The sequence below is a fragment of the Panthera pardus genome, unplaced genomic scaffold, assembly GCF_024362965.1.
Source record: "Panthera pardus isolate Hobbes unplaced genomic scaffold, ASM2436296v1 HiC_scaffold_4, whole genome shotgun sequence".
NCBI classification, from domain to species: domain Eukaryota; kingdom Metazoa; phylum Chordata; class Mammalia; order Carnivora; family Felidae; genus Panthera; species Panthera pardus.
In genome coordinates, this window is record NW_026526969.1 from 5,499,261 (window position 1) to 5,511,734 (window position 12,474).

At 46.5% G+C, this 12,474-nt stretch overlaps 1 protein-coding gene across 6 annotated transcripts in view; it reads right to left on the reverse strand.

Annotated features, from left to right (window-relative positions):
• Positions 1–12,474, reverse strand: part of GTF2I (general transcription factor IIi) — a 107,791-nt gene that overhangs the window by 19,687 nt on the left and 75,630 nt on the right. For all 6 annotated transcript variants that reach the window (XM_053893991.1, XM_053893988.1, XM_053893990.1 and 3 more), the window contains 4 exons: positions 10,359–10,417; positions 9,228–9,299; positions 4,315–4,498; positions 2,847–2,905 (listed from right to left, as the gene is read on the reverse strand). In XM_053893991.1, coding sequence (XP_053749966.1) covers positions 2,847–2,905; positions 4,315–4,498; positions 9,228–9,299; positions 10,359–10,417 — 374 coding nt within the window. The remainder of the gene's footprint in view (positions 1–2,846; positions 2,906–4,314; positions 4,499–9,227; positions 9,300–10,358; positions 10,418–12,474) is intronic.

The following is a 12,474-nucleotide window of genomic DNA, read 5'->3' on the forward strand; positions in this document are numbered from 1 at the left end:
TATTTCTTTACCCCTGTTTACAAGACAACCATCCCCTTAAAAATTTTTTTTTGTTTTTAATTTTTATTTTAAGTAGGCTCCACACCCAACCTGGGGCTCAAGAGTCACACCCTCTACCGACTGAGCCAGCCAAGTGCCAGGACAACCATCCCCTTTTAAATGTAAATAAAAATACAGGGAAATGGGCCATTATGGAAGACACATAGGAGGTCACTTACTTGAAAAGACACTCAGGGCTTATTTGCTGGAGCTGTGGATGGAGAGGGCCTTGGAGGCACTATTAGGTGATGGGAGAGGCTGGACAAATAAAGGAGGGAAGGAAAGAGAGAGAGAGAGAGAGAGAGAGAGAGAGAGAGAGAAGGGTGGGGAAGGCAGAGAGCAAGGGTCACATTCGGTGTGGAAGGGGTCTAGGGGTCTGTGTCTTCGGACAAAGGCAGGGGGAGATGCTGGGCAAGTTCTGGAAATGCTACTAAAGGTCAGTGGTTTCGGAAAACCTTGCAACACACTGTTCACTCTTACTGTAGAAGTACTTTAAAACTGTTCCTTTCAACGAAATCCTAGCATCTCAAGGGTTTACTATGGTGTGCCTCAACCGTTCAGCCGGAGGACATATGTTTGGTACAAACCAAATTTGAAATATTCCTACAAAGACATCCAGATCCCCTTCTCCACGGTCAAGGGCTTCTGCTCACCTACCCAGTTCCTGCCTCACCCAACACCTCCTTAGAACAGCTGGTACCTGCCATTCTAATGCAAGAAGATGTCTGAGCTACTTCGGGAATCAAGTGACCCTTCCTGTTCTGCCCCTTCAAAGCTCAGTTACCTGGCTAACTCCAAGACTTTCTCACGTGTGCCACCATGCAAATCTTTTACCAAACGGAGGGCAGAGTGTCCCCACGGCGTATTTAAGCCTACAGCTTTTACCGAATTGTGTGTCATTCCAAGAATTAAGTCGACCTCTTGAACGGCAAAACTAAATTCTGTCGTGCAGTGAGACTTGAGCTGGGCCAGCAAAAGACTAGTACCTGGTTCACTGGCAGACATTTGCCAACTTTAACTCTTGCCAAGATCACCTATGAATGGTGGAAGGCCAAGTATTATTAATGATTCAGATTACCGAGATTTTTCTTTCGATGACGGGCTTTTCGGCCATCTATGTCAGAAGACAACAGATCAAGTACTGCTAAAAACGGGGCCTCTCAATCCGTGGTGCCGGGCACGTATCGAACATCCTCAGGTTTGCAGTCACGATCAGAATTATTAAGAAGTGATCACATTGGGGCACCTGGGCGGCTCAGTCGGTTAAGCAGCCGACTTCAGCTCAGGCCGTGATCTCGCAGGCCGTGAGTTCGAGCCCCACATCAAGCTCTGTGCTGACGGCTCAGAGCCTGGAGCCTGTTTCGGATTCTGTGTCTCCCTCTCTCTCTGCCCCTCCCCCGCTCACACTCTGTCTCTGTCTCTCAAAAAGAAAGAAACGTTACAAAAAAAAAAAAGTGATCACATTAATCACAACCTTGAATTGACATCTGCCTGGAGAAACGAAGACTCATACAGAGACTTCCATCATATTCATGCTAATCCACGTTAATCCGGTTCAACCCTGGGGAATACTTTCTATTACTTCCCTCAGCAAAAGTCTAAGTCATCTCCAATCTTCAGGTCATTACCAATACTGTTTCTTTGCCTAAATCAACAGCAGGCTGAGGAGGTCGTCATGTGGATTCTTGATGCTCAACTGATCACACTGTTTCCCCCGCAGGATTTGGGGCACAGGAGAATTCTGTTTCCCTTGTACAATATTTCTCAATCACTTTGCACGTGGTTATAAACACAAATGACTTTACAACATAGCCGGCTTACTGGCTGACCTTCACCAGTTGCCCCCAGGTACTCTCAGAGCTGAGGGATCAGTATGTTGACCTTCATTTTTTAATTAATTAATTGTTTTAAAATATTTTTATTTTTAACTAAACTCCACACCCAAAGTGGGACTTGAACTCACAACCCCAAGATCAAGAGTCACATGCTCCACCGACTGAGCCAGCCAGGTGCCCCTGAAGGATCTGTAGCTTAGTACAGGTATCTTGTATACCATAGCATGTATGGTAAATACCGCAATATTTACCAGAACAATTAGCTGGCCAAGTTCAGAAACGGCCACTACTTCTTGGCAACAGAAGTCTGTAACACTGTAGAAGACGTGCGAGCTGGGGTCACTTTTCCTGGCCTTATGCAGCGGTCAACAAAAAGATGGCAAAGAAATAAAGGCTGCCTTATAGCTCCAATGGAGGAAATAAAACCATTCACACAGCTGAGCCGGAGAGCCCACGGTTCTGCTGGGCTATGAGGTCAGTGCAGCTGCTGCGATCACAGCCGTGCCGTTAGGACAACAGGCTGCGCGAATAAAGGCGAAGGCTGGGATCTGCACGGTCGGCCGCACCGGCCACACGTGGCAGCCAAGCACTTGAAATGTGGCCGCCGCGGTGAGATGCGCTCCCAGTGCAACGTATGCGCCAGAGATTCGCCTGGTCGTGTATTTACCCACACGGGTCGGGCTACCAGAAACGCCAGAACGACACACGTCACATCCGGCCACCAGAAAATTCAAAATGACACACGTGGCTTCATCTGTGAGGCACAGTATACGTCTACTGAACCCCACTGATCTAAACACACCGCCGAACTCTCTGAGTTTGTGCTGATAAATCAAGAGGACGGTGAGTGTCAAGTGTCCACGTATGACTGGGGGGTGGGGGGAGGAAAGACAAGTACATCACTTTAAAAGATCGTCAAAAAGCTTAAAAAACGCTGATCCAGTTTTTACAAGGGACTCACAACTATCTTACCTGGGGTATTCGTTCTCGGCTGAGTGACTTCAGTAGTACTGTGAGTCAGAAGCTCCGGTCTGTAAGAACGCGGCGGAAGTTAGTAACGAGAGCGCGGGAACACCCTGAAGGCCCTCCCCACGCGGCTGTGCACTGCCAACGATTTCCAACATGGATCATCCCGCCTTCATTTCCAGTGGGGGAAAATCGTTCTGAGGACGCGATCATTTTGAAAACAGCAATTCGCACAGCTTCAGGTTTAGAACCGGTGTGTCTTCAAAGGCATTAGGTACTCAACTTTGCAAAACAGTTGGCTTTTGGCCCCAAACAGTTCAACCTGCCGTTTCTAAAACCTCAGAGGAACGCCCTCCTAATAAAGCTCGAAATACCTATGTGTGTTGTCCTAAAGATCCCTCTCCCCGACACGGTGCGACCCAGTGATCACGTAGACAAATGCACGGGCCCCAGAGAGTAAGCCAGACCCATGGATTCTACCCCTATCGCACCCTTCTGTAGTAAAGACAGCCCTTCTGTATCCTCTCCCTGCCCCCCAATCATCCATTCTGCTACCTTCAAAATCAAGCCAGAAGAATCCTTTTAAAATGCAAATCCAAATTATTATTTTTATTTACAGTAATTTTTTTTAATGTATATTTATTTTTGAGAGAGAGGGAAACGCAGTGTGTGTGTTGGAGCAAACATGAGTGGGGGAAGGGCAGAGAGAGACAGAGGATCCAAAGCAGGCTCTGTGCTGACAGCTCAGAGCCGGATGCGTGGCTCAAATCCACAAGCCGAGAGATCATGACCAGAGCTGAAGTCAGATGCTTAACCAACTGAGCCACCCATGTGCCCTCACCATTTTTATTTTTACAGGAAGCTCTACACCCAACGCTGGGCTTGAACTCGCAACTCTAAGATCAAGAGCTGCACATTATATTGACTGAGCCTCCCGCAGGAACCCCTCCAAATCATTTTAAGTGGAACTGGCTTTAAAACCTTTTAATTACTCCGCTGACAGTGTAGGAGAGAAGGCCTTCATCCGCGCGCCCACGTCGGCCTGGCTTACCACGCCATACCCACAAGGCACCACCACGTCCACCCAGAATGGTGCGGTTATGTGACACTTCCCTTCTCTACTTTTATTGTTTCCTTCATTTGAAGCCCCCTTCCCACTACTGTTCGTGCACAACTGTCCGACCTCCCCGCCACCCTTATCTCCTCCCCCAAAGCACCTAGTAACACCTTATTGCATGTATCTCTAAAATAAGCCTCCCGAGGACAGGGTTCCTGTTGGGCCCGGTTTTGTCTCTCTGGTGCCTGGTACTAAATAAACACCTGCACAAGGAATGAATCTAAATGCAACACACCTGAAGTTTTAATATGGAGAGTAAGTCCAACTGAGAGAGGAACAAAAGACCTGCTTTCATCAAATTTATAAATCTTTTCTTAAGGACAACATTACATTTGTTTCTGGAGATCATTATCTTACCTTTTAATAACAAACTTAATTCGATTGCCCACTTGAATGATCTTCTCCAGCCTTGGGATTCCGTACCACGAGGGACTTCTGAAAGGAATGTTTTCGGGTAGTCCTTCCACGTAGAGGTCATTAGGATGTGCTTCAAATTTCTGGTAAGGTACAGCCTTGGCCTCCGTGCTCCCCAACGCTTCCGCTTTACACAGGAAAAAACAATGCAGGAGACTAAGTTTCTGTTGAAATCACAGTTGAGTACGATCCTAAGCAAGGTACGGGTCAACTTTTTGAAAAGTCTGGAAACACACCCAAGAAATGCTGAAATAGACCCAAGTCAGCAAATGCAAGCTGTAAGTGGCCCGTGATCACGAGGTAACTTTCGGTGGAGTTGAGTCTCCTGAATCTAAGGCAACTTTTATAGTGCTACGGTCTCATAAACCAACTGTCAATATTGAGAAATAAAAGGATAAGGAACTACCACAGAGGACAAAGAATGTAACTCAAATACTACTTTTCCCAATATTTAGAGGGAGGCTTTTGCTACTTCATGCTTTGTGCAGGTGATACTCCGTTTACTGGTTCCCTCACACAAAGTGATTTCAGGCTATACTTTTACTTGTACTGCAACCATGAGACTGATGTTCTTTACCCCTTAAACCACACGAGTGTGGCATTTTAAAAGGAAATAACTTCTACAAAGAATTCACGGAATGGGAAATAAAGACAGTAAGCAGAGATTGGTTTACATTAAAAGAAGTGTTATCAACCAAAGCCAATGCATGAATCTTGTTTAGATCCAGACTCAACAACCACTTTTAAAGGTACTTTCCGGATGAATGAGGGAATTCAGAAAAGGACTGGACAGGAGTGGGTACAAAGGAACGGCTAATTGTATCAGGCGTGACAGTGACACCGTGGCTGTGTTACGAAAATGAAAGCACTACTCATGGAGGCACACTGAACACAACATAAATGGCACAAGGCCTGGGATTTGCTTTATAATGCTCTTACGAAGGAAAGACAGGAAAGATGAGCAGTGTGGAAAAATCTTAACGATCAATGAGTCTGAAAAATAGGTATATAGGAACGCAACGCACAGTTTTTCTACTTTTGAATAGGTAGAGAATTGTAATTTTAAAATATAAAATGAAATTTCTAATCTCTGCTCTGAAAACACATCTGAACAGAGCTCTAAAAAAAGGTCTTCTCCTTCCTTATTTCATTAGCACCAAATCAGAAGGGCTCAAGTATAGGCTCTTTCTCTCTTTTTAAATATTTATTTTTGAGAGAGAGAGAGAGCGAGCGAGAGAGAGAGCACGTGCATGCAAGCTGGGGAGGGGCAGAGAGAGGGAGGTAGAAGGGTGTGAAGCAGGCTCCATGCTGTCAGCACAGAGCCTGATGTGGGGCTTGAACTCACAAACCGTTGTGAGATCATAACCTGACCCAAAGTCGGACACTTAACTGACCGAGCCACCCAGGTGCCCTTAGACCTCTTTGATATAAAAGCAAAGCATGTATATTTGAAAAACCACACGCACTGTAACAAAAATCATGACTGTTAAAAGAAACATTCCTTTAAGAAATATGGTAAAGTCTTTCACACCGCGCCTGGGAGAGATCTATAATGTGATGTGTAAAACAATAATAATTATTTGGTGAAACACATTAGCAAAAAAAAAAAAAAAAAAGAATATAATCATAATTCTAACAAACTTCCTATGAAATAAAAAAGAATCAACTGCTGGAGTGGAGCCAGGAAGAGCAGAAGTTATGGGGAAAGGGGAAGAAGGGCAGCTGCACTGGCTGGTCATCAGTGAGGCTTCCCCTACAGAAAAGAACAATCCGCCTGTCTCCCTGTTGCCCCCTTTCCCACAGGCCATTCAACACCTTCTTGCATATGAAACGTTCACGTGTTGCTCTGCGGTGCATCTTCCCTCATCCGGGGGACGGGCACTGCCTCCTGCCCCACTGGGTTGTCGGCACCTGCAGCCTGGGCATTCACGGACGCCAAATGCCTAAAACTGATAATGCTGCTGGGGCAGGGAAACTTTCAAGACTTAGGATGCTTGATACTTCTGGAAAATGTAAGCTTTCCTCTTTTCCCTTCAGGAACCTTAAAGAAAGCAGCAAATCTCTCTAAAGTAGCTACAGTCCCAGACTCACCGAAGGCCACGAGCAAAAACAAAACTAGCTCGACTTTCACCGTTTACACTACAACAACACATAAGCTCTTACCTATTTTCTTAGGTCTGACACAATGCCAAAATATTTTCCACCGGCCACTGTTCACGGGAGTACATGGGCTCGTCAACGGCCTCCTCCTTCCACGAGGCTTGCTTGGTAAGCATCAGTGGTGCTAAGAGGTTTGGCCGGCTGCTTTCCCAAGCTCAACTTCCAGAAGCACACACCAGGGCAAAATTTAAGCCTGTTTGTGCAGATACTCGTGAACTATACTGACACTGTGGTGGCTTCTCTAATGATGAACAATGTTCTTCACCTGATTCATTTTACTAAATGCCTTGGAAATATACTGATTTTTTTTTATTAAAAAAATTTTTTTTGACGTTTTATTTATTTTTGAGAGACAGAGTGTGAGCAGGGGAGGGGCAGAGAGAGAGAAGGAGACACAGAAACTGAAGTAGGCTCCAGGCTCCGAGCTGTCAGCACAGAGCCCGACGCAGGGCTGGAACCCAAGGACGATGAGACCATGATCTGAGCCAAAATCAGATGCTTAACTGACTGAGCCACCCAGGTGCCCCAGAAATATACCAATTTTTAAAGTGGTTAAGATTCCTTAGTTTCTAGCTCATTAGCTGATTTCCAACCAGCTGATTTCTAAGAGGAGAGAAGGTGTCACTGAGGTCCTGTATTCATGCTGCGCAGTCCAGAACACGGATGAGGAGGAACAACTTAAAATCCGGACTTCCACAACGCCTTCAATTCTCAGGCAAACAGCAAGTACACGGATCCTGCGCATGACAGTCCTCAGGGACCCAAGTTTGTAGCTGCCATCTGAGCTGCACCTACAGGCTGGTTTATTGGGTCCTTTAAGACCCGGTGCCAGGAGCCCCTTCTGGAACCCGCGGGGCAAACAGAGTCCTCACCCAGGAGTCTTGGCTTTTTTGTGGTAGAACTCAAAGGGATTCTTTCACAGCACAGCGAGAACCGCCGCCGTCCTGAGGCCTGTGCCAGCCACCCCCGCCCTCCCCCCGTTGCGGTCTCCCCAGTGCAGGCCAGCCGGGTCCTCCCACACGTCTGCGGGTCTTGTCAGGGAGTCCAACGTGCACTACACGACCGAGGGGCTCGGTGATTTCTCATGGCTCTAGCCACACTTCAGTGAGACCGACCCGTCCACCCAGAAATCTGTGCTCCAGCACCACGCACGGTTCCAGCAGATGAGACACGCGGGGTCCTGGCTGTCATTATCTAGCGTGTGGTAGCGGGAGGCAGAAGACAACCGCTAGGCGCTGTGCGGAGAGAAAACGCGACAAGGTGTGGGGTATGGCAGACAGGTGACCCAGCAAAGACCCCACCAGAGCGGCCACACTGAAACGGAGAGGCACGGAAAGATCTGAGGTAGCAGCAGTGCAACCCTCCCCAGGAGGACGTGACCTTGGAAAAATAAAGGACAGGGAGATGGTCATTACAGCTGGTAGGAAGTGAGCAAGTAGGCCAGTACCATGAGGCGACATCAGAAGATGGGGGGGGGGGGGGGGGGGCCGGTGGCCATGACCAGGGACTGAGAAGCTTATTCCAAGAACAAAGGAAGGCCACCGAATGGAAAACAGGGAAGGGACAGGCCTCCATTTTTTGTTGGCGAGGAGATTAAAATCTAGCTGCTTGGCGGCCCTGGCTTTCCCAGCAGTGAGGGACAGCAGCCGAGAAAGAGGGGGTATGGATCTGGGGTGGGCCGAAGGTACAGTCAGCAGGAGGCCTGTAACCATCAAGAAATCCAGGGTCGCTCCTAGGGGTTTGGCCCGGACAATGGAGGGACAGGATGGGGGAAAGGAACATATTATGGGGGAGGGGGCACAGCAAAGGCTCTGATTAGGATGTGTGATGTCTGCAGAGATATCAAACAGGCAGATAAAAATAAAGGTGTCTGGTGTTAGATGGAGTTTCCAGGGCTAGAAGCTTAATGCGGAAGCCAGCAGGGCATAGACAATCTATAATGTGTAAGACCCCGAGATAGAGAGGGATTACCTGCAGAGAAAGCAAAGCAGGAAAAGAGAAGCGGGGCTCAGGACTCAGCTGCCAGGCAGCTCTCCAAGATGTGAACACTGAACTAAGGGGAGGTATCATCGTGAGTGAAAAGGACAGCGGCCACTGAGACAGGAAGACAGCAACAGTCAACAAGGTTCGAAACTGTCCACGTAAATAGTTTAAATCGGTTAACAAAAGAAAAGGAAGAAACACAGCCACTGAAGGCCGCTGAGAGGCGGGACAGAGCAGGGGAGAGCAATCCTAGGGAACAAAAGATGCCACGCGTGACAAATCGACCCAAGGGCCAGCGTTTCGGGATGCAAGCCAGCAAGGCCGGGAAACAAGCTGAAAACGGTGTGGGTCACTCCGCGGTTTCCGATACCCAGCCCCTCGGTGACAGACTGTGACCGAAGGCCTCCTTTCCTACGAAGAGTCACAGCAAGTGCTGCTCAGGATCCGCTGAAAAAGGACTCCAAGGCTGCGAGATCCCCTGCACTGTATCAGCTCCCCACGTGCAGGAGTCCCCCCCCCCCCCCGAAAGAGCTCCCGGGGCTTTCGGCGCACTGTCCTCTCCTCTGTGCTGAAACCTTTTTACGATTAATGTATGCTATTCACCAATTAAGAAACAGTAGAGGGGAGTCATATTCACTGTTTTACTTTCTTAAAGCAGAACTGGGAAAATGTATTCAGTAATACAGTTTAATCACGGGGAAAATGAGACTTACCAAATTTTTTGCAGAAAAGCTGGTCTACCATCTTTCGTAATTTAGTGATTCTGGCATACCACTCTTCCTTCACTGTAACAGGAACAGATACACACGCGTCCTCAGACTGATGGAATCACTAAGCCAGGTTAACTAAGTATTATGATTGTAACTTGGGCAGTACTACTACTCTGTTCGAAGAGTTTCTTTTTTTAACTCGTTAATTTTATTTTAAGTAGGCTCCGTACCCAATGTGGGGCTCGAACTCACAACCCTGAGTTCAAGAGCTGCTTGCCCCACGGACTAAGCCAGCCAGGCCTCCCTGTTCGAAGATTATTTCTGAGATTTCAGAAAGTGTTTCTTAAAAACAGTGCTGACACTGAATAAAAAGAGTAAGAACAACTCAAACAATGAAAAAATGGAAACGGATCACTGAAGAGTAATTTTACACGGCTACTCTCAAGTGTCATGAACACAACTAGGAAACATCAGAGTTCAGCTCACTCCAGAACAGCCTACAGGTGAGCTGCACGACGATACGTGTAGGGATAGGATAAGACCGAAAACAGGACGCAATCTTTCCGTTACATCAGCTGGGAGTGACGGGACTTGCGGTCTTACGTCCCCACCCCCTGGCCCTCCAGAGCCAAAGGAAGAGGACCAACTGCGCTTGTCTTGCCCCCGAAACACGGCTCACCGACTTCAGTGATGACACCCGTGGCCCTGCGCTCTAAGAAGTAAACCCTTTCATGAGACGTGTATGGTGACGAGTGAGGATTCAGTCGACCGACACAGACCTGGGCAACGACACACCGTCCGGAACACTGTGCCAGGGAACATGTTCACATCTCGCAAGTAGACCAGGCACTGCTCCTTCGGTCTACCTGGTGTGGGGTGTCTGCCCGTATTTGTAACAGATCGTTAGGAACAAAATGAGGGGATTCTTCTAGGGAGCAGAGAACAGTATTTCGATACCGTCTATTTCTTGTATATAATGTTCTGAGTTGACACGGTTTTTTAAAAAAAGTAATCTCCACACCCAACGTGGGGCTTGAACTCAAGACCCGGAGATCAAGAGTGTCAGGCTCCACTGACTGAGCCGGCCAGGCGCCCTGATCTGACACACGGGTTGAAACAAGACTGGAGACCTACCTCCTGAAGCGGGTTTATCGAGCTGTAAGTCTTCACGTGTTGAATTCAGAAGTTCATGTCTGAAAGGTGAGGAAAAAGTACTAAGTATTTACCAGGCAATATATGGCAAAAATAGTAACCACTAGCACTTATTTGATATTCAGTCGTGAAGGCCAGTTTTAAAACGAAGAGACAATCTGGGCTCTTGAGCACAATTAAACCTTAATTTCCAGAGATTTCCAGAGAGTAACAAAACAAAATGGAAATTGCAAATTGTTTCAATAAGGTGCTTCTTGGACCATGTGTCCTTCATTCACTTTACAACCCAAAGGGATCTTATAAAAAGCGTTACCACCAAAAGAAGCGAACATAAAAACTTTAAGTGAGATCCTTTAATTTTACAGTATATTCAAGACTCACTCAGTTCAACGTATCTATAAATTGGTTATAAGGACACTAAATATATTTTAATACTAACACATTTGCGAGACAGATTATAAGTTTTTTGGGATTTGGTTTTCTTTTTGGTAATTACAGAAACCTCCCAGGAAATAATTTCTAGATCACAGAATTCCCATAATCCAACTTATATATGCAATCATTCCATTTTGATGTAATGGTCAAAAGTCCAGTGTTGCTAGTGGGGGGATTGGGAACTGGCTCAGATATCAGCAGGACTGTGCCTATTTTAACAACCATCTCAGAAATGCTGCAAAGTAGCACAGGACAGAGTCAATAGTGCATATATAATATTTAAATAACATTAGTGACCTATAAACTCTGCTAAACTCTATAGAAATATCCTTCTAAATAAACAAAAGACTTTACATATATCCAGACTAACCACAGTAACCGTTAGGGAAAGGCTTATTTAAGAAGTCCCTTCCAAATGTGGAGGATGGCCTGCCATGAAGGAATATACTGAACGGACTCGAAACAGGATGCGGGCAGCATAGAGCATCCCGTGATAAGCCTGCATTAACATTTAAACATCCAAACATAGTTCTGTACACTTTAAAGTTAGCAAATGAGAGCAGCACCTAATAAAATAATTTGCCTGTGTTCTTTAAATAGTGTTACTTAAACACAGATTCAAAACCTCTAACGTTAGAAACAACCCAATAAAATGACAGTACAAAAGAGTTCTTAAAACATCAAACTTCTTTATGTATCAACATCCAGGGGGAAGGGGACGCCTGTTTATGGTTCTTGGCCAGGGTCAGGGCTGTAGCGTTTACAGGGCCGCCATCTGGTTTATAATTCAATTTCTGGAGCCTACCGCATCTTGAAACTACAACGTACTTGAAGGAAAACTAACGGTTAGCAACAAGTTCCTCTCTGAGGAGGACAGCTCACTTATTATCTTGCGGTGCCTCTCGGGTCTTTTCCATCCTTCGTTAAATCTCAAAAGCTGTCATCCCCTCACTGAACACCGAGAGGCCAGCATGCTTGGTTGTCATCTCTGATCAGAGTGGTCGTTAAATTCCTCACCTTTTCAACAGTACCAGTGTTCCCAACGTGATGAAGCTGGACACGTCTACCAACAATACTATCATCCCACTACTTTTAGTCACTTTACCGTTTATAGTTCAAGCTATGTCAGGAAAAAGTTTCAAAATCAGTTATAATATGCACACAAATTCAAAAAGACTCACTTCCAATGGAAGGACTTAAAATGAAAGCCATGTCTTCCAAAAGAAGCGAACCCAGCGGCCCTCCCTGGGGCAGGAGTACCTCTTGGTCTAAACCCATAACAGCTTCTTTCTCGTGCCTGTACCTGGTTGAAGAGTAAGTACTTGACAGAATTCCAACCAGAGAAAGTAAGGCCACCTTCCAAGAGAAACACAGGCAGTTACTGTCTCTTCCCCATACACTGCCTGGCTGTGAGGCCTAGATTACTGCATCCCGTTCACGGCTGCTCTAAGGAGACGATCAGCCCAAGGAAGGAAGAATCTGGTGAGAGGTCCAAGTACCACTTTTTTTTTTTTTTTTTCCAAGTACCACTTTTAACCATCCTACCTCTGACCTCCTCATGAGGCGAGAGAAGCATCGTTAACTGTATCAGGTTGACTGACTTAGGGATTTCTGGCCCTTACTGCTGCAGATCCTAACTGCCACCCCACCTCTCCCATGTCAA